The following is a 19,293-nucleotide window of genomic DNA, read 5'->3' as shown; positions in this document are numbered from 1 at the left end:
GGCCTTTCCTGGTCCCACCCTGCCCTCCTTCCCTCGAAGATCATCCTCCATTTTTTTTAACTACATTTTTGCCTTTTTTGATTCCACCGAATTTAGCTTGTCTAACAACTGGCCCCTGCCAGCTCACATCTTCTCTGTTCTAAAGTCCAAGTCCTTCCCAGCTCTGACATTCCCTGTTCTGAGGTCTCTCACACTGCTTACATTTTATGTTCTCAGAACCTTTCCTGTCCTGACAGTCCCTGCTCTAAAACTATCTTCTTAACATCTGCCTTGTTCTAGGCTCGAGAGTTTGTCCCAGAAAGAAACACACTAAGAAAATGTTTTGTGACCTAATGATTGAAGCGCCAGGATGGACAAGGGGCTCTGTGACAAGCTGACAATTTTAGCCCAGAAGTAGGCCATGCTGACACCCTCACCCCCACTCCAAAATTATTTCTGTATTTACTGCCAGGAAGGTCACCCACACATCAAGGCTACACCCTTCTTATCCAAGTATAGGAAGAGGAATACACACACACCTTCACTGGAGAACAAAAGCTAGACCCTCGTGATAGAAACCCCCCCAAGGCTCTACCCATCAGCCCTCCAGTATCCACCAGCCATCATTATAGGTCAGTCCATGTCTTTCCAATTTCATTTCTAAATTTCAATTGAAGTTCTGTCCGTTTGATAAAGATGAGAGGAGTGGGGCAGGAAGGCAGGTACCTTTTCTCCTCTGATTCTAGCAGGGGTACAGGAAAGGCTACCAAGAATGGAGGGAGAGGGATATTCTATGGAGCTGGGTCTAACTGGACTACTTTAGATCCCCAAACACCTAGAGCTTAATCATCAGTCTGGTCCAACTCCTCGAATTGCAGAGAAGGAAATCAGAAATAAGGTATGACAGACACTTCCCAGCCGTGTGACCCTGGGCAGGTCATTTGACCCCCATTGCTTAGCCCTTACCACTCTTCTGCCTTGAAGCCAATACACAGTATTGACTCCAAAACGGAAGGTGAGGGTTTAAAAAAAAAGAAAAAGAAAAAGGAGAAATGGGGTATGACTTCCCTGAGGTCACATAGCTGGTCTGGATTCAGATTCGACTGTTTTTTCTGCTAAGTGAAGCAAAAAGACAAAAATATATGGAGACCATGAAGGGGAGCAAGTGGACAATCTTATAATCTTTAGGTTGAAAGAGCCCTTGGTGCTTCTTAATTGAATTTTTTTTTAAATAATTAAAATCAGGAGTTGATTCCAGGCTCTCTAAGGCTCCTTCCAACTCTTAACTAATGATTCTAAGTCCCTTCACCTCTCCATGACTCAGTTTCCTCCTCTATTATATGAGATGGTTAGATTAAATGAAGAAATGAGATAATATTTCTAAAAAGCACTTAGTACAGTGCCTGGTATATAGTGGGCATGATATAAATGCTTATTCCCTCTAAGGCTCATTTTAGCTGAAATCCCTATGAGTCTATGAACTAATGAGTTTTGATTGTTCTCTAATGCCTCAAATATAGTCACAACACTAGGAAATCCAGTTTCAAAAGGCCATAACATAATATAGCATAACATAACAAAAAGCCATATCATAAATACATAGGAGGTGAAAATTATTTCTGAGAATGGCCAAGACCACACTGGAGAGCCTCAAACTCTGGAAGAGAGACCTAAGTTGACTGCATGATAATCCTGCTCCCTACCTGGAGTTCCCCTGGACTTCTCTGCTCCTCCATGTCTTTATCCAGGGTCCCCCAAATGAGATACTATTTGCAAAGTTCTTAGCACAGACCCTGGCACATAACAAGAGGAATGCTTATTCCCTTCCCTTCCCACCCCAAGGCAGTTCCATAAGAAACCAGGGCCTACCTACCTAGATAGAGCAGTGGGCCTAAAGTCAGGAAGATCTGATCACTGATCAGAAAAATATCAAGATGTGAAAGACTCCTAGGAGCTCTTGCTGAACAATATAAGAAGACCCGTGGGACAGTATTAGCCAGTATTATACAAAATGTACAATTTAAATTGGAAAGGGGGGAAAATCCTCTACATGGGTATTCAGCACTCCCTAAATGAAACAATGCCTTCTGATGAGAAGGACCAACTTGCCCCTAGAGCAAAGATAACAAATTGAGGTCATCTCCCTTTCTTTGCAGAGGTGGGGGGACTTTCCTAGAAGCAATAGGGAGTCAGTGGAGTTTATTGAGTAGGGAGGTGACATAATCAGACCTCTGCTTTAGGAAAGTCAATTTAGTGGTTGAATAGAGTAAGAAATCAAGAGTAACTCTGAGATTCAGAGGCTGATTGCCAAGAGAATGAGGGTTTCTCTATTGACCATTATCCAGAGAATCTAACCTGAACCTTCATAGGGATTTGAGAGAAATACAGACAGGCAGGCCCCAGGAAAGATAGTCTAACTGTGTGGAGAAAGAAATGTAGGGACTGACAAAGCCTAACTTCATTCAGCAAAGCTGTGGAGATTAGCCCCCAGTAGTGAGAGTAGACCCCAAAAAAATCAAAGCCATAGTCTAATTAGAACCAGACAGGTAGCCCCATAACTTCACCTGAGGTTTCTGACCCCTCTCTACTGTACTTTGAAGAAATTACATGTCCTTCCATGAAACTACTTATGTAAGCATTCTGTGAGAATCTGGGTTAGATGGTTATACATTGAAATATTGATATATTAGCCTATAGAAAACTCTGTCTAGATTTGATGAGGTAAACTATATCCATTGTATCAATCTTGTAAATCATTGAAATCCATTGTATATGTGAAAAGTTTACCCAATGAACAATATAAAAAGACCTGTGGGACAGTATTACCCAGTATTACACCAAATGTACAATTTAAATTGGAAAGGGGGGGAAATCCTCTACGTGGTTATTCAGCACTCCCTAAATGAAACAATGCCTTCTGAAGAGAAGGACCAACTTGCCTTGCCCCTAGAGCAAAGATAACAAATTGAAGTCATCTCCCTTTCTTTGCAGAGGTGGGGGGACTTGGTTTATGTAACTATCTCTATAAAATACTAGCTGTGATCAATAAACTTTGCCATGATTCATCAGCAGGTGTTGTTGTCCCTTCTGATCCCAGAAACTATCCATCCGTCTCATCCCATCTCCTGAATCCACAATTACCTCCAGCAGACCTGGCAAAGAAACACACATCACTATCCCTTCCCTTTATTCCCTTAATCCCTACCACCAGTAATACCACTCCCTTATACTCTCCCAAAGCCTGTTTTTGCTTTTCCACTCCCAGTGGTGTCAGGCTATTCCAGTACTTTTCAGAACAAGACTTATGGTCTCATGGGGAAGAAGAATCCTCTGTGGAAATAAGTTCCTCTCCACTGTAGGAAAATTCCTAGATTATCCACCAAACTTAAAGCTCTGTTGCCTATTAATATAAATATCCTCATAGGTTGTTCATCATCATCCTGATTGCCCTCAGCATTGCTTGGGTCCCAGTAGTCCAGATGGGTCAAAATGGTGAACTTCTCCAGTATTTAGGGTCCATATCAAGCTACATTGGGTCAACAACCATTTTGGCCATCTTCCTGCTTGCTGTCTTCTACAAGAGAGTTAATGAGCAGGTAAGTCGGAATGGGGAAGAGTTCAGTGTGTAGAGATGGGAAGGACTCTGACTGATTTCCTGAGGATCCCAAAATGCCACTTCCCCCCCACATCCATAGATGTCCTGACATCCCATATTTTCAGCAACAATATGACATAATGTTAATAATTGTCTGTTTTAAATATGTAGTATAAAGTGTCCTAAATTAGGAGTCAGGCTTCTTGAGAAAAATCATTTAAGTTATCTGGGATTTGGTTTTCTCATCTGAAAAATAAATAAGGCGGGACTTGGTTTCCCTTGCAATTCTGACATTTTTAGAATCACATACAAAAGTTTCATGTTGTTTTTTATTGTTATTGTCATTCTAGTGTTCAATAAATCTTCTTTTCCACAAAAGGCATCTTGTGTACATTGTGCTCCCTCATCCTGAAAGCACCCTAAAACTCCTCTTCTTGGCTCTCTTTGGCAGGGGGCTTTCTGTGGACTGATGTTTGGACTTGTGGTTGGCCTGACTCGTATGATTGCTGAGTTTGCCTATGGGACAGGCACCTGCATGGAGCCCAGCAAGTGTCCCAAGATCACCTGTGGGTGGCATTACTCCTACTTTTTCATCATTCTCTTCACATTGACAGTCTTGGTTATACTTGGTGTCTCTCTGATGACAAAACCTGTTCCTGATGTATATGTAAGTATGAGTTTGCCTTTACTCATCATGGAATCATGCCCTTTTTATTGGCTTTTACCTCAACTACAAATCTGGGTAAGAAAGACTCCAAGTCATAGAACACCAGACTCTCAAAGAGAAGAAGCATTTGAAAACATAGTGTGTCACTGCTGGATCATAGTAAGATGGAACATAGTAGAAATTTTTGTGACTTTCATACTTAGGTTCAAGAAATCATCTTCCTAAGTACAAGATGAAGGAGGCATGCCCCAAGAACAGTTGTTCTGAAAGTGAGGGGCTTTGGGCACCTGAGAGCCCTCTAGAAGTCAGCAAACAGCATGATACAACTGCCAAAAAAGCTGATACTTCCTTGGTCTTCATTGAGAGAAGCAAAGTATGTGGGACTACAGCCGGAGGGCAGTGTTCAGTGATGGGAGGACCCATTTTGGCAAGGATACTGAGAAAGTACAAAATATCTAGTGAAAAGTGACTAGAGTGCCAAAGGGCTGGAAATTCATGTTCTGTATGAGATCAGGTTGAAAGGATGGAAAATATGGAGGCTGGGAAAGAGACATTTGTGGGTGGGTATGGGAGAGACAGGATAGATATCCTCAAGGACTTAAGGACTGTCACACAAAGATGGATGAGACTAGTTTTATTTGGCTCCAGAAGGCAAAACCAGAAACCAGAAAAAGAAGGTATAAAATGGCAAATTGAGTCTCAAAGTCAAGAAAAACCTTGTACAACATTGAACACCATACATTAAAAGTGGAAAGGGCCTTAACTTGTAGAATGTCAGCTGAGGGGGAATCTCAGAACAGAGAGTGTCAGGCCCAGGAGGTATCTTACAACTAGGAATGACAGGAAGTGTCAAAGCAGGAATGGATCTTAGAACAAGAAATGTCAAATCTGGGAGAGAACTTAGAACATAGAATGTGAGATCTTGGAGGGTTCTTAGGACATTGAATGTCAAATCTAGAAGAGACTTTAGAACATATACCTGGGAAGGACCTTAGAAAATGGAGCTGGGAGAGAATCAAGGCAGGCTTCTTGGAGCCATGCTGTAAAGCCATGTATGCCATGGCCACATGGCTAACTCTTGCTTGTGCTCTCTGGACAACTGCATCACCTTTGCTGGGCTCTCCACAATAGCCAGGAAGAATGCATCAACCTGAATCCTGAGCAGTATGGACAGCAGGAAGCTGGAGAGCAGGTGGAAAAAGGTAATATCTGGCTAAATTGTTCATGTGGCTATGTGTATGCCCGGCTCCCCTGGGCTGTCAGAAGCAAGAAGTATCTTTTTGACAAATTGGTCAAGACAGCTCCCATCTACAGACATAAATCTTTCCATAGAATGATGCAGGACCCCCCTTTGGCCTCTGTTCAAGATCATCTTAAAAACAGAAGCTCCTTTTTACTCCTGGCATTAAGGTGGAAACCTCTTCTCTGGTGGTATAAACTTCAACCCTAACCCTGTGCTTCCTGAGCTCTATAGCATTGCTATGGATGGTTCTTTCCCTTCAGACTCATTTCCTCCAGTGACTGCCTTTAAGAATGTCATAAAACAGTAATCATTTTCACTGAGGTATGATCACTTCCCCAGAAAAGCAGCTCCCTCCTAGTCACCTTTAGAGCTCACCACACCATGATACACTGGCTAGAATGTTGTGCTTGGAGTCAGAAAGAGCTGGTTTTGAATCCTGCCTCTAAATCCTGTTAACTGTGTATCCACAGTTCCTCGTCTGCAAAATGGGCATGATAATGCTGTGGGAGACATATCCAAGTTTGTAGTGGGGTTTCACCCCAAGAATAGGAGACTCAAACTCCATTTAATCCAGAAGTAATAAAAGAATTTTATTTGAAGAAGAGGTTTAAGGTGGTATAATAGATAGTCTAATAGATGGTGGAATAGTCTGGGGCCTAATCAGATAACCTTAGTGCTTACAGACAAGGGCATGGGCTAGTAGAGTAGCTTCTCTGAAGATGGTGAAATAGCAGCCCTCCAGGTGTGGAATAGTAGCTCCAAGTATGAAGTACCAGCTCCAATGTAGAGTAGTAGCAACATGTGTAGAGTAGCAGCTCCAACTGTAGAAGCAGCTTCCACTGTAGAGTAGCAACTTCCTCCCTCTGTGGATCAGAGTAGGCATCTTTATTAGGGTCTAGGGACTACTTATCTCCCATTCCAGAGAAATCTTCATTTCTCCCAAAAACCCTGGTACATGGTACATATACAAAGATTGACCATGTACTAGGGCATAAAAACATCACAAACAAATGCATAAGAGCAGAAATAATAAATGCAGCTTTTTCAGATCCTAATGAAATAAAAATTATAATTATCAAGGATGCATAGAGAGGCAAATTAAAAATTAATTGGAAATTAAATAATCTAATTCTTCAAAACTGGTGGGTTAAAGAACAAATCATAAAAATAATTACTGATTTCATTGAAGAGAATGACAACAATCAAAATTTATGGGATACAGACAAAGCAGTACTCAGAGAAAATTTATATCCCTGAGTGCCTATATTAACAAAAAAGAGAAAGAGGAGATCAACGAATTGGGTATGCAACCAAAAACCCTGGAAAATGAGCATGACCAAATTCAGGTGGAGGTGTGTTTTGAGGTTTGACATATACATCATAGTGTAATAGGCAAGTTTATAGATTAAGTTTTAGACATTTAAAGTAAGATAGCAATCAGACTTAATCAGGCAAGGCTGGAGGGTTCCAACCATGGAATGGTGAGAAGGGAAGTTTTTTCTTGGAGTGACTCTTGTATGGCCGTGGCTGTTAGAGGCTGTTTTACCTGTCCCAGTGAGGAGCCCAAGGAAAGTAGATTTGTCTTTCAGAAGAAACACCTGCCCATGGAAATTCAAGTTGAGCAAGAAGACCAGACTTGGGTGGTGGACATACCAGGCTGGTTCAAGCTCCTTGTCTTTATCTTTGTGGATTATTTGCTGAGGATTCAGTTAGCTGTGGACATCGCTGGAGCTGAAGAGGACCCCAGTTGTGAGACCATCACCTTTCCCTTCCAACCTTCAAAAGCTGAACCTGATAGTCTGTGTTAGAACAATGTAGATTTTGACCTATTTCCAGTCCCTGAAGTCTGTCCATAGTTATCTAGTTCAGTTTGACGTTTTCCCCAAAATTCCAACCTTAAACTTCAGAATAAACTGTTTCGTTACTCCCTGTTGTCTTTCCTCAAACCCCAAGAAGGACTCATAGAGTATTAACATCCAACCCTTGTGTTTTCCCCAGTGATTAATGACTGATAACTGCTAACTGTCATTTCAATAACTAGAATGGTTACACCTAACACCCACATCTCTTGTGAAAGGTCCCTTGTTGTCCTGCGAGATCCTGTTGGGGCAGGGGGGGGGGGGAGGGGAGTGTCCTGGCAGTGTGTGACATCTCCATATTACCCAATTTAGGCAGTTACTTCAATAGGGAACAAGGATGCGCAGGTTTGGGGGATTCTTCTGGAATGCCAGAGTCCCCAGTGCACAGGTCCCTTGTTCTCCATTGTCCACCTTGTCATCATTTGTCAATGTGGGAGAGGTCTCCCTGTCCTTCTAGAAGGAGAATATGGGGCAGGGGGCGGTACATTGGAAGACCACTATAGACAATTAATTGTGTCTTACAGTTCTGAAATAAAGTAAATATAGAACAATATGAGTAATTAATAAAACAGAAAGCTGATGCCCAGGATAAAATATACAAATCCAGTACAAAGAATGGGTAACTGATCAATCAGCAATTCATGCTTAACTAATGATGAAACTACAGGTTTTACAGTTGTTTGACCAGTACTAACTGGTAAAAAATACAAGATTTTAGAGTATGAAGGTCTTGTTCCTATTACTACCTCTCACTTCCCACTATCTGACCCCATCAATGACCTATTTCTCTCACCTCCCAACATTTTTATGAGGCTCAAATGATGACCTGGTAAAGCCCTCTGGCAACTTTAAATGCTCTGTAGAAATACCCATTATGAGTACATTTCCTGCCTGCCTATCTCCTGTTTCCTACAGATGACTCTGAGGAATCAGCAAGGTGTTTCAAGAGGACCTGGAATGCATTCTGTGGCCTGGAGTCAAAGAAAGGCTCCAAGTTGACCAAGGAAGAAGAAGAAGCTGACAGACACATCTGAAATTCCTTTCTGGAGGAACTTTGTGAATGTCAACGCCATCCTGGTCTTGGCTGTGGGCATCTTTTTCTATGGTTATTTTGCCTGAGCCCTGCCTGGGGCTCTAGAGCAGGATCAACCAAGCCTGGAATACCTGTCTTCCTTAGCCCTCTTAGACAGGTAATAAAGGGGTATAATGAAAGCTGGTGAGGCAGACAGGCATATGTGCAAACCTGGGTCCTTACTTCTTGAGAAGGGCCCATAGATCTCAAATCTTTAGACAGTCATTTATAGCTGGGCAGTGACTGGTTTCTTTCTTCTGCTACCTTTATTTGTTGGCAAAGGTGGAGCTGTGGAATGTTTTAACCTAGGCAAGCATCTAAAGAGAGGCTGGACTAAACATGAAATCATCCCAGGTCCCTTTCCAGTGTCTTATGGTCTAAGATACAAATCTGAATGAATTCCAGCCCAGTTTAGTACACGTAGACCATCAGAACTTTGCAAGAGAATCTTGTTTTCCTGGACACAAAAGAAAAGGAAACATGCCACCCTTGGGGCAGAGACAAGAATGGACCCTCATAGATCTACATGTGAGGAAAGGAAGGGCCAGCCACTAAACATGACCTGCCCTTTTCTAGTAATTTATATTATTGATGACATCTTACAAATAATCATGAATTATAACCATACACAATAAATACATAATGGATAGAAGGTAACTTTAGAAGGAACAAACTGGGGCTGGGAGAGTGAGGGAGAATCAGGGAAGTGCTCTTAAGCTAAGTCAATTTGCATCAAGGAAAAAAATTGATAAAATCCCATATCTTTCAATTTTTGGTCTACATTCTGGCTCCATCAGTTCTTTCTCTGGAAAAAAGATGACATTTTTATCATGAGTCTTTTGAGACTGCTTTGGATCATTTTATTGCTGAGAATAGCTAAGTCATTCACAATTATTTATTGTACAGTATTCCTGTGACTATGTACAATCTTTTTCTGGTTCTGCTTATTTCATTCTGTCTCAAATCATGTAAATCTTTCCAGGTTTCTCAAAGCTCCTCCTGCTCATCATTTCTTACTGCACAATAGTCTTCTGTTACAATCATATATATTATAACTTACTCAGCCCTTCCCCAATTGATGGATATCCCTTCACTTTCCAGTTCTTTGCCATTTCTAAGAAAAAAGATGCTTTAAATATTTTTGTACATACATGTCCTTCCCCTTTTTGTTTTGGTTTTTTTATATATTTGGGATATAAAACCTAGCAATGGTATTGCTGGATCAATGGATATTTACTGTTTTATAGCCCTTTGGGCATGTCTAAATTACTCTCCAGAATGATTGGATCAGTTCACAACTCCCCCAACCATGCATTTGTGTCTCAATTTTTCCCACATTCCCTCCAAGTTTTATCATTTTCCTTTTCTGTCTAATAAATGTGATGTGGTACCTCAGGGTTGTTTTCATTTGAATTTCTCCTATTAATAATGGTTTAAATATTTTTGCATTACTTTAGAGAGCTTTAATTACCTTAAGAATTGTCTGATCATTCATTTCACTAATTAGCAATTGGAAAATTGCCTCACCTTATACTCCTTTCTGAAAGCTCCTTAAGACTAGCATAAATGTGACTGTATTTAATACTGATGAAGAACAAGCCAAGATGCTGTTAGAATTAATAGAAAATTAAATTCATTTGCAACTAATAATTTTGGAGAGAGGTATATACCAGAGGGAGTTTTTGAGCCAGAAGAAACCCTCCCTAACCTGTTAGGTCTATTCCTAGAACCTTGAGGAGACAGAGTAGCCATTCTCTAAAGACTGAACAAAGTAGAAAAAGTAGAAGGTGGGATAAGAACTTCAGTGCATGGACTACATATATGCTATTCAGAAACCTTTCTGGTCCACAAGAAATTGGGAAAGAGATTAGATTACAAAATGGGATGGGAGCTGAGCCATTGTGATGAATTACGAATGGCTGTTAAAAATCTGGGTTGAGGCACTGAGGGCTGCAAGACCTAGGCAAGGCATATCTGTGTATGTACAAGACTCAAAAAGGGAACTCAGGACTGAGAGTATTCTATCTCCTTTGCACATGGAAAACTGAACTGAACCAAGTGAAGCAACTCAAGATCTGAGCACTACTTGATGCCCTACTACTCGATGTTGCCAAACACATCTCCCCTACTGAGACCCCTCCCATGCGTGTGAGCTCTCCTCCCATGCTAATGTAAAGCAAGTTCTCTTGTGGAAAGGAACACTTTTCCCATACATGTGTATGCCTGTTAAAAACTAGATGGAAGAAAATTCACAGAGTGAATTAAACAAGCCATTTACCCCCAAGGAACCAGTTGTAAAACACTAATTACCCTGTCCTGTGAGAAATATGAAGTGATTCTTTTGTTTCCAATTTATTTAGAATATTTGTCCATGGTTGCAAAATCCATGTTCTCTCTCTCCCCTTTCCCTTCCCCCTCCCATATCTGACAAGTAATTCCACTGGGTTATACATGTATCTTTGTTCAAAACTTTTTTCTGTATTATTCACATTTGCAGTAGAGTTATCTTTTAACACCAATACCCCAATCATATCCCCATCGAACCACATGACTGATCTTGTGTTTTTCTTCTATGTTTCTGCTCCCACAGTTCTTTCTTGGGATGTGGATAGTGTTCTTTTTAATAACTTCCTCAGAATTGTCCTGGATCACTGCACTGCTGCTAGTAGAGAAGTCCATTATGTTTGATTGTACCACAGGGTATCCATCTCCGTGTACAATGTTCTCCTGGTTCTGCTTCTTTCGCTCTGCATCAATTCCTGGAGTCATTCCAGTTCACATGGAATTCCTCCAGTTCATTATGAAGTGATTCAATAAGTCTTTTTATATATGGACATTCATATGGAAATTTGCAGGGAAATATACCAAAATATTTAGAATTTTGATAAATGTTTATGAATCAGAAGAATGTGATTCTACCATCTGCCTTGTGGATTTTAAGAATCAAGTAATCAATATTTATTAAACATTTATGGTTTTTCAGGCATTGTGAGGTATATGCTCCTTTCTTATCTTTATCAGTATAGCCAGAGCTGCCCTATTGTGCAAACTCCCCAGCTCATCATTGCTTGGGCTAAGCCTATCTAGAAGAGCTGAGTTGGAAACCATCAATGAATATTCCTCATTTCTGTTCTATGGAGAGATTCTCTCAGGAAGAAGCTGAAGGATCCTTGAAATTATGTTTCTGTCTAGCTCCCCATCTAAAACCTGGAACTGAGCTGTGACTTGGGCTGAATACTAAGGAGGACCAAAAAGCTTTTGTTTTCCTATGTCATGGGAAAAAGGAAGATTTCAAAGGGAACTGCCACTTCAGGTTAATGGAATGATGCTACATACTTGCCCTGGATGTCCAGGTGGCTCCTGCAGTTGAAGTTGGCCTTCAATAATACATACTCTTTCTTGGCCTGCCCTTTTTATCTTACATAGAAGCATAAGAGGCATTATTATCTCCATTTTAGAAAGGAGAAAACAAATCATTGAGATGAAGAGATTTGTTTGTGGTGTCACAAAGTGTCAGAAGCAGAATCCAAATACATGTCTTCCTGATTCTCAGGCCAACATGTAATCTCTTAAAAGGGATTCCTATAATTAAGGGCCCAACCTCCCATTGCTGATACACTCAGATAAGGCTCAAAATGGTCCAAAAACCTTTTATTTGATGGACAAAAGATACACCATATTTCCAGCCTCTGAACATGTGGCAAGTGCAAATAAAAGGACACAGCCAGAAAGGAGGGTCTCATAGCTAGGCAATGCCAGAGATGAGAGTCAAGGCCAGGTCCCTCTTGTTCCTTCCTTTGCATCAGACCATCTCTTGTGTTAGAAATGGGAGGAACCTTCAGACACCATCCAGGCAAAAGATAAGAGAATTTGAGGTGGAAGGGTCCTCAGTGACCACCTAGTTGTATAAAGGAAATTTACCCTCCCCCCTTTGTGGGGTCCCACAGGCAACTCCATCTACTGTGAACTACCTGCGTACCTGACTGTGAGCCTGACCTTGACAGGGAAGCTAGGACAAGACAAAGGGAGCCGAGCCAGGATGGTATAAAAAGGGCTAACCAGAAAGTTCATTCTCTCTCTGTCTCTGGTTCTGCCAAGGAACTTCTGTGCCAGGGCGTCTGATGGAGGAGCCAAGTGCAAAGCGAGATTCGGACCCCCTTTCTATTGCTTTCTCATCTTCCTATCCAAGTCATCCTAATAAATTCTATTAAAATCTAAGGACCCAATTCCTAGTTTATCTAACTGGTTTGGGCAACCTTACTAAGGGCAAAAGAACTTTTTCTTTATGAGATTAGGGTTTTGGAGGGGAAAGCCACACCAACTAAGCTGCTCCTCCACCCAACCTCTCCTTCCCCCTGCCCAGTCTCTCTCTACCTCTCCTCTCCTTCCCCTCACACCACACTAAAGATTTTGTGCTCTGTCTCCACCTGAAAAAAAAAAAGCCATGTGCCAAGGACTACAGACAAGCCCAATACAGGCCTTTTCTCCCTAACAGATGTTCCCACTCATGATAGACAAGGGAATTTAATAAATATTAGACACCATACACCTTTTTCTCTACAAGATATTGAGAGATTCATTGAGAAAACTCCAGTCTTTGATGACGAACCCATGGTGGTGATTAAAAAGTTTGAAAGTATATTAGGACATATAACCCAAGTTGGGCAGGCGTTATGGAATGTGCTTCATGCTCTGTTAATAGAAGGTGGGAGGAACATGATCTCTTCCATTGGGAATGGATCCCAAAATGACAATGTAGTATGTTGGCCATTGGAAAATCCCCAATAGAATCCCAATGTAGTCAAAGATTATGCACATTTATTTCAGGCTAGGGATGCTTTACTAAAGGGAATGAAAGCTTTCTCTGCAAGGCCAAGTAATTGGACTAAATTTGACCACATTAGATAGGAAAAGGATGGGAGACCATCTTGGTTTTATGACAGAATTGTTAAACGAGGGTCTAGGTATCTTGGCCTGGATGTCTCCAGAGAGACAGACTCTAGAATCATAAGGAATCATTTTGTAAATCCCTGTTCCCACTATATTAAGGAATATTTTCAGAACAATTGCCCAGTCTGGTGTCTAGCATGGACATAGAACAATTAGAGGACAGCAGCATATGTCTTTGAAAATAATGAAAGCTGAGAAGGAGGAATTGGAAAAAAGAGAAAGGGAAAAAGTTGAACTGGGAAGACAAGAGAGGGAAAAAAACAAATTAGAGAGACAAGAAAAAGAAAGAGCTAAAAGAGAGGCAGAGACCATAACTCCTTTGAAGGAATCCATGAGGCAACCAATAACACGCTATTTTGTGGGAAATGTTATATTGAATCTCTGGGAGCTTGAAGTTCACCTTTGATTGACAACTAAGTCAGTTGGATGGAATGTTCCCAGGGAGACATGCGAGAGGCAGGAGGGGCAGTTGAGAATCCTGAGGAGAGATTCTGGGTCTTTGACCTGTGCTGAGGCTGGAGATTGGTGGATCCTGGTCTTGGAGTGAGAGGGTGCAAACATCTCTCTGCAAACTCTTCCTGTACTTGAGATACCTTTTTCAACCTGTACCTGACCACCACCTCGGTGTCTACTGCCCCTAGATATTAGGAGTTTCATCATCTAGATATCTAGGTTTCCCAGGGCCCGGGAGGGATCCGGGAAGTGGGCAGGAGACGAAGAAGAGGGTGGAAAGGGTGGACATAACTCAACTGTTAAGGCTGAAGATCTATAGAAGAAGAAGCTGAAGATATCCCAGCAGTTTACCTACTCTGGTTTAGTCCTGGCCAGGCTGAATCAGAGGGAAGCTACATTGATTCTTCATCTGCCAGCAGTTGAGATTTCATTAGTAACAATTAGAGTAGGGTCTCCTATACCACAGTCCGTTACTCTTATCCTTCCTGTTTAATATATAAAGTTTAAAGTACCTTCCTAAATCAGTTTCAAAGCTTGTTTGGGAAGGGAGAAAACGCAGTCAGAATATCCTCCCTATCCTAGCTAAAGAGCCCAAATCAACATATCAATTAACCCCAGGTGGGTCCTGAAGGGATATACCTCTTGACCTGAAGGATCCTGCCTGGACAACTGTTATAAAGAAGAAGGGTCATCTTATTTCTCTATATACATCATTTCTACCATCTCAAATAGATACCAGAGACCTCCCATAATTATAACAGAAACAAAGCCATGTAGCTATGCATTGTAGAAAGAGGAACCAAGAAAATAGAAACAGAAGCAGGAGGAATAATAATGATAGAAACCCCAATAGGGCTAGTAATTCAAATGAGGCAAATCATAACCTACGTGAAAACATCCATCATGGAGTTCATGCTCATTGTGCTCACTGTAGGGTCTCCTCTCAGTGTGAGGGGGCCCCAGAAAAATAGCTGAAGATCTTTATGATGGTGTGAGGGGGAAAGGAACTTGGGGGGGGGGGGACATGAAATCTCTGACTTCCCAGATCCTGATGTTTTAATGCCAGTTATCCCAGTTCATTTCTTTCCCCAAAATAAAGAGCTTCATATGACCCTAAAATTTGTGACCACTTATGATTGCCTCCTAGACACTGCCCCAAAACTCTCTCCTTGAATGGTATCTGTGGGATCCTTATCAATAGAATATCCTTTCCTTTTAATGCCTCATTCCCTTATAAACTTTCCAGGGAGTGATTTTTTTATGCAAACTTAGAGCCACGATAATACGCTCCACAGATGGCTAGAATTTGCCTAAGGAATTTGAAGAACTGAAGATCTCAGATGATATTAACAGGTCTTCAGAAGTGGTTTTTAGATTCCTAGGACCTCCACTACTTCTGGCTAATCATTCACCTACCTTTGACTTGTGTGTGATGTGAGGTAAGGGTTTGTTAAGTAGAAGTAAATGTACGGGTGACAAGGTGAAATGCAACCTCACCATTCCATTCCCTACCTCTACATTTATTTGTGCTAGAGTAAAGCTTAAAAATGCAATGGATAGATAGAACATTTAAATACGTGTCTTTTACAACTATTACGGTCTCATCCCGGAAGGATTTCCCATGGGGCTTGGTGACCCCTAGACAGTTCTATGTATGTAACTCTTCAGCTTACTCTACTCTTCCCCAAGGACGGTACGGTACTTGTGGTTTGGCTTATGTTATTCCATCAGTATCCGTGCATGACCACTATGTTGGCCTTGTAGACAAGTCCACAACCAGTTCTTGGTAGTATGCTAGACCCAAAAGGTCAAGGCCAAATTCAGTAGCATCTTTATTTGTAATACAGAGTTTTTTCTGAGCACTCCTGCTGAATTTTGGAATGATGGCGGTGATAGACTCTGTTAGAAATGTCTCAGTTGAGGTTGAAAAATTGGCTCAAGATACAGCTCAAGTCATCTCCCAAACTACTAAGGCCATCTTTTTCCTACAGGAAGAGATCAACTCCATAGCAAAAAAACAATACTATAAAATAGGCTGACTCTTGACACGCTTACAGCTGAATCAGGAGGTGAGTGTGCCTTTATTAATTAATCTTGTTCTTATGTAAATAGATCTGGAGAAATTGTGACAAATATCCATGATCTTCAAAGGATTTTAAATGACACTCAGCAAATTGCTGTAAGTGACACCTGATGGTACATGACGGAACCTCTCATGGCTGTAGAGAACAGGTTTGTTTACCACTATAACCAAATGGGGTCTTCTACTTTGGGGAATTGTGGTACACTTTAGAATGTGTATTAGCCTGTTGTACTACAATTTATAAGAAGCTTTTACCAGGTGAAAAAAACTATGTACATTCACATGTTGTATCATGGCCAAGTTAGAAAGGAAATAGATCTCACTTTTGAGTGAGAAATCCTTTTGTTATGCCTCTGTTTGGCCAACCCGTTGTCTAATGGGTGTGCACTATGAATTTTGTGAGGAAGGGGGGTGTTATATTATTTTTCTCTTTCTCAATGGAATTTGATTTTTTTTTCTTCTTTGTCTTTGTTTTCACTTGAGTATATGGAATCAGGATTAATGTTTTGATTTCGAAGGTGTTATGTAGAAATGGATGCATGGAATCCCTGCAAAAATACAGCGACAGCCTCACCCAGAATTCCAGGGGACCCCCCCTGGAGAACTTTGCGTGAGGGGGCAGTTGAGAAGGGTTGAGACAGTTGCTTTGTGGGGGTTGAGGTGAGCAGACTCACTGCTTACTGCTCCTGACTTAGGGGGTTCACCTGAGTGGCCATTGTGGCACAAGCCATCGTGGTTTCTACACAAGGGTTAGCCCATTTAATAGGGTTGGTCTTTACCAACTTCAATACAACAAATATTTAGTGATTTAGAGAGTAAAAATATTCATTAATAGCAGAAGAGTCAGTTCAGTTAAGTGCCCTTCACCCCCTCCTGTGGGGGGAAAGGGCAGCTTCAACCTAACAGATGAGGGTCACTTTTTCTTTATCTATAATCCTAATTACCTCCTCTAGTTTTCCTTTTTACTTCTTAATATAAGCTTTACCTTCAAAATCTGTGCCTGAGAATTATTTGGGGAAATACTCACTGCTCAAGTCTGGTCATCTAGCTTGAATCCTGTCAGCTGCCAGTTTTAAGACGAACATCTATCTCAGTCCTCAACGGTTAGATAACTAGCTTCTACTTATCCCTTTATCAGACTTGTGGGGAATATAAATTAAAGAAAGGGAACATCATTAGAGTTTAGCCACAACAGAAACTTACCAGAAGTATTTCAGTCAGTCTCCATTTTCCAACTGAAACATCAACTGCTTAGGGGGGAGGGGTTTGAGATCCAGGAGTGTCTAATGCCCTCCTTTCTCACTGAAGCCTGTAAATCAGTGTCTGTGGCTTGAAGGTTTACTGGCCCTGACACATTTATCAGCTTCTCCAAAATATCTGTTATTTTATCAACATAACAAAGGATAAGTTTACAATACCTATGAGTCCTAATATCATTGCATACCCAAAAGTTTTAGATTATAGAAACCTGCCACAGATCGTTAAGTATTATGGGACTTTAATATTTGTGTCTGATTTCAGAAGAAGAGATTACTAATGAGCCACTGCATAGTTCAAAGAAGCACAAGGTCAAGGAGACCAACAATCCCTAAAGATCTATGCCAAGATGAAGGGCTTGTTTGGGGGTTTCAGGAAGCAGCTATTCAGCTAATCCAAACATTGAACTTTCCCCACATCTGGTTTATATAAGTACCTTTGTTTGGCTTTCATCTTGGCTCCCCTCTCCCTGTGACTGAAGGAAAAATCAGGCCAGGGAATCATACTTCCTTTTTGCCTCAGACATTGGTCCCCTTTTCTCTTTTATAGTACATGAAGACATCCACTGGCTTCACAAAAGTTCCTAGCTAGAACACTCAGAAAGGGGAACCAGGGACTGAGAGAATAATGGATTATGATTTAAAGTCTAAGGGAAGGAGAGCATAAGGCGAGAATAAAGACACAAAGACAAAGAAAGTTCTGACATGAAGTAGTCAGACAGCGAGTTAGCTCTGATGGTGAAGAGCTCTGGTAGTCTAGAGCTTAACCCTTAGCCAACATACTGGTGTTTTTATTGGGATTACAACAGTATAGGGGAAGAGAAAATGATAGACAAGTGGTCTGATACATTAACATTATGAGGTAATCAACAGGAGACACAAACTGCCTGATGCTAAGACAATAGGTAGAGCTAAGCCTAGATCTGGAGTTCATATGGCCTAAGGCATCTTAGCTTGTTTGATACAGATGTTAACAAGGAGACAGATAACTGACCAGTCTTCAGGAATGTAGCCTCAGGGAAGGGCTAGGAATTAGACTAGGTTAAGGTTCAATTTAACTCAAAGTTATAGAAACCAATCATAAGAGTCAGCTTTTTGAGCACCCCTAAAATAATATCAGTATTAATATATGCCTGGACTCCAGTATGGCAATTTTCTGTAGTCCTGGCTGCCAATGGATAAGTGTAATATTGTTGCAATTGTTCTACATGCTTGTAGGATATAAGCTACCTCAAGTAGGTCTTGCTGATGATTCAAGGACCTGTTGTGATTTTATTTTTACTTATAATTTTGTACACATGGGATTTTGAGAATTTTCTCTCTTCTATTTGGTTTTGGGGTTATTTTTGTTTTTGAGAAATGGTTCATATACCTCATAGCTCAGCCATGCATCCCAGGAAGATTCTAGTGTTGGTCAACACTCTCCTGAGGAGAGTGGGGTTGTAGAATTATCCTAAAATCCAAGGTTTAAGATCTTTTAAAGTAATTTTAGAAAAAGAAAACAACCAACACCTCAAACCAAGAAAGTGGATCTTCTGGAGAAGATGCCATAAGGATGCCTAAATAAATCACATACTACATCAAGAGATATAGAATGAACTTTGGGATATAATGAACTGAACTAAAGGGGGTTGAACCTGTCATTTATTCTGATTGTAAAGTCTTATTCCAAAGGGGAGTGCCTCCTAATTGGCTTTTTGTCAATGTGTCTATAATCATTTTTTATTTCTTTCTTTCCCTCTTATCCCTCAAATTGTTGTGATTCCCTCTCTGTAAGGTACAGTATTTTATACACCTCTAGTAAGTGAATCTTTGAATGTATAGGCTCCATACATAGAATGATTCACTGGGGACACCTAACATGTTAATCCCCTAGAAAACCTGAGTGAGGAGGTTTAATATGCTGGTCTCCCAAAGAATCAGAGTGGGGATTGTGAGAATCAAATTTGCCCTTTCTAGGTTTGTGCAGATGAAACCATCTACTGTCAACTACCTGCTTGCCTGGCATGAGCCTGAACTTGACCAGGAAACTAGGACAAGATAAAGGGAGCCAGAAGGTTATAAAAAGGGTTAAATAGGAAGTTGACTCTCTCTCTCTCTCTCTCTCTCTCTCTCTCTCTCTCTCTCTCTCTCTCT

At 40.9% G+C, this 19,293-nt stretch overlaps 1 protein-coding gene and 1 pseudogene across 1 annotated transcript in view; one reads left to right on the top strand and one right to left on the bottom strand.

Moving 5' to 3' along the window:
- Window positions 1–349: 349 nt before the first annotated feature.
- LOC123230421 lies at window positions 350–6,064 on the top strand (annotated as a pseudogene).
- Window positions 6,065–6,180: 116 nt separating this feature from the next.
- Window positions 6,181–19,293, bottom strand: part of LOC123230420 (sodium/glucose cotransporter 1-like) — a 78,580-nt gene continuing 65,467 nt past the window's right edge. The window contains exon 15 of the mRNA XM_044656585.1: window positions 6,181–6,347. Coding sequence (XP_044512520.1) covers window positions 6,181–6,347 — 167 coding nt within the window. The remainder of the gene's footprint in view (window positions 6,348–19,293) is intronic.

Source organism: Gracilinanus agilis, chromosome 1, assembly GCF_016433145.1.
Source record: "Gracilinanus agilis isolate LMUSP501 chromosome 1, AgileGrace, whole genome shotgun sequence".
NCBI classification, from domain to species: domain Eukaryota; kingdom Metazoa; phylum Chordata; class Mammalia; order Didelphimorphia; family Didelphidae; genus Gracilinanus; species Gracilinanus agilis.
This window is presented reverse-complemented; position numbering and strand designations above follow the sequence as displayed.